General features: G+C 47.7%; 1 protein-coding gene across 3 annotated transcripts in view; it reads left to right on the forward strand.

Moving 5' to 3' along the window:
• The window catches only part of DRAM1 (DNA damage regulated autophagy modulator 1), a 67,948-nt gene that overhangs the window by 1,455 nt on the left and 63,967 nt on the right, over window positions 1-2,526 (forward strand). Inside the window, exon 2 of one of the 3 annotated variants that reach the window (XM_027775725.1) lies at window positions 1,194-1,298. The exons of the other annotated variants lie outside the window; for them this stretch is intronic. Coding sequence (XP_027631526.1) covers window positions 1,264-1,298 — 35 coding nt within the window. The 5' untranslated portion in view covers window positions 1,194-1,263. The remainder of the gene's footprint in view (window positions 1-1,193; window positions 1,299-2,526) is intronic. 3 annotated transcript variants of the gene reach the window in all.

The following is a 2,526-nucleotide window of genomic DNA, read 5'->3' on the forward strand; positions in this document are numbered from 1 at the left end:
CTCGCCCTGTGTTTAAATTGGGGGTTTCGGGTTTTTTTTTTTTTTTTTTTTTTTTTTTTGGTGCAAGGGAATGAGTGAAGGTTTAAACAGATGACCCAGTATCATCGAGGTGACACTGATGGCATTGCCCGTAAGGAGTGTAATAGGATTCCCACCCATTTCCAAAGCCGCACCATGCGAACTTCAGATCCTTGTGGGTCTAACTCAGTTCCCCTGGGTGGAGCTGCCTGGGACCCCTTTGAGCACTGAACCCCCAAAGTCAGACTCCTTGACTTGTCCACAACTTGTGAGTCGTCTTGTGTTACCGTTTTACTGTATGGGACCATTCCATTTTTCATGAGGCTTGACTTGGCTTCCACCCTTCCCCAGGGTCACTTCAACAAGGGCTGAGACCATGGCCTGATTCTCTTTACTTTTAAAGTTTTTGTTTTTGTTTTTTGCTAGGAAGTGTGTGTGCTTGACAGAGAGGGAGAGAGAGAGAGAAAGAGAGAGAGAGAGAGAGAGAGACAGGGGAGAGAAAGCACCCCACACACACACCATGGGAGATGGTCACGCCACAATGCCTTCTCCATCTCTCTTCTTTAGGATTTTGGGCATGCAGGCATGTGCCCCCTGCGTGTCCCTAGGCTGCTAGGTCTAAGACCTGAACCATGAAGTCCCCCATGTGAGATCAGGCTGCCTTCACCACCAGACGAGGGAGCCGGCTCCTGATCCTCTTTATACGGCTTCCAATTCTGTAACTTGCCTGAGGCAGTGGACATTCTTTAGACATTGGAAGGTCCATCGTCACCTGAGGCGTGTGACCCCTCTGGATCTGTATAAGTTGATGAGGGGATCGTCTCGTTGGTGACATCCGAGTTTGTCACCTGTTTATGACAGAGATTGTAAGGCCTCTCCTTCCCTGCAGGCCACTCTATCTGGTGAGCGCTGTTCTGGTGGTTTTTGTGTTTGTGGGGAAGGAGGGGAAACCGGTGAGGACAGAGGGGGCTAGAGAGTAAAAGACGCAGGGAAGAGAGCAGTAAGTAGAACGGGCGCGGAAGCAAACCCACAGAAGCTGGGGGGTGGGGGGGTTCCCATGCAAGAAGGGCTGCCCGGTGCACTGAGCTTTCCCCAGCTGCTCTGTGCCCTGCGCTTGGTTTCTCAGGGCACATCTCAGTTCCAAGTGCCGTCGGCTTGTTCTCTTATCTCTGTAGCAGAATGGATCCTCTTAGACGTGTGTAGAAAACAGCGACTCTCCCCACAGTGCTCTTTATTGAGAAGATAATGGCAGTGTTTGTCTCAGATCTGAAGGTCAGATGGTGAGTATAGGCATTGGCCAGGCTTGCAAGAGCCGGGTCTGGGTCTTCGTGGAGGTGTCTGATGTAGCTGAACTAGAAATGGGAGACTCTAAGAAATGGGGACATAAGCTGATAACGGGAGCCATCAACGGAGGGATTCTAAATTAACCAAGGGAAGGAAGACTTCAGGAAAAGTAAAATTACAGAGAAAAAGGCCCGAGATTGTCCCGTCTTCTTGTTGCCAGGAGCCAGCAAATGGCAGGTTTTGATTGCTCACATGTTCCTGGGGCTTTGAGGTTATCTGCTCTCTCTGTTTGTGGGAGTAGCTGGATCACAGGATTGCCTCTGCCCCTCCTAGAAAACTAAGTCCTTGAAACAGTGAGAAGATGTCAGTAAGAACCAGACATTGGGACCAGCAGTTGGCTTAATGGCTGTGTCGCTGGACTCACACGTAGTAGATGGCAGTTTGAGTCCCAGACCCGGCAGCTTAAACTCATGTTGGGTGCGTGTGCATGCATGCCCAGGATCCTGAGAGGAGAATGGAGGAGAATGGATTGTGGTGTGGCCATCTTCTCTCTGTCTCTCTCTCTCTCTGGAGAGCACACGCGCCCTATAGCAAAAACCTCTCCAAAAAGAAAAAAAAAAAAGAAACCAGACATTCAAGAAATGAGGGAATGATGAAAGAAATACTAGATTAGCACAAGATTAGTGCACTGGCCCAGAACATCTACAGTTATTTCCTATCTTATCTCTGATTTCAATGTCTCTTCTTCCACTCCCACCTCTCTCCAGCCACCCTGGCCTCCTCCGTGTCTTAAATGTTTTAGGCATACCTCCTCATGGCCCTGTTCCCTCTGCCAGAATGTTCTTCTTCCACATATCACCAGGCTTTCTCTACCTCCTTCTTTGTTCAGCTATCTCATTGAGACCTGCACTGACCACATCCTATTTGAAACTGCACCCCAGCGGTCCTGATTTCCCATATCTAGCCGTACTATGCACCATTAGACCTACCATTGTCTAACAAATTATATGATTTATGTTTTTAAAAATTATTTTATTCAATTTCATTTATTCATTTATTCATTTATTTTAATTTGACGAGAGAGAGAAGAAAGTGAGAAAGCAAGCCATCAGTTCCGGGATTCGAACCATGATTGGCCATTTGGGAATGTCCAGCATCTTAACCACCACACCACCTGCTGGTCCCCGTATCTTAACATATTTAAAAATAACCACACCATTATTT

Source organism: Tupaia chinensis, unplaced genomic scaffold (assembly GCF_000334495.1).
Source record: "Tupaia chinensis unplaced genomic scaffold, TupChi_1.0 Scaffold000054_1, whole genome shotgun sequence".
In the NCBI taxonomy this organism is placed as follows: domain Eukaryota; kingdom Metazoa; phylum Chordata; class Mammalia; order Scandentia; family Tupaiidae; genus Tupaia; species Tupaia belangeri.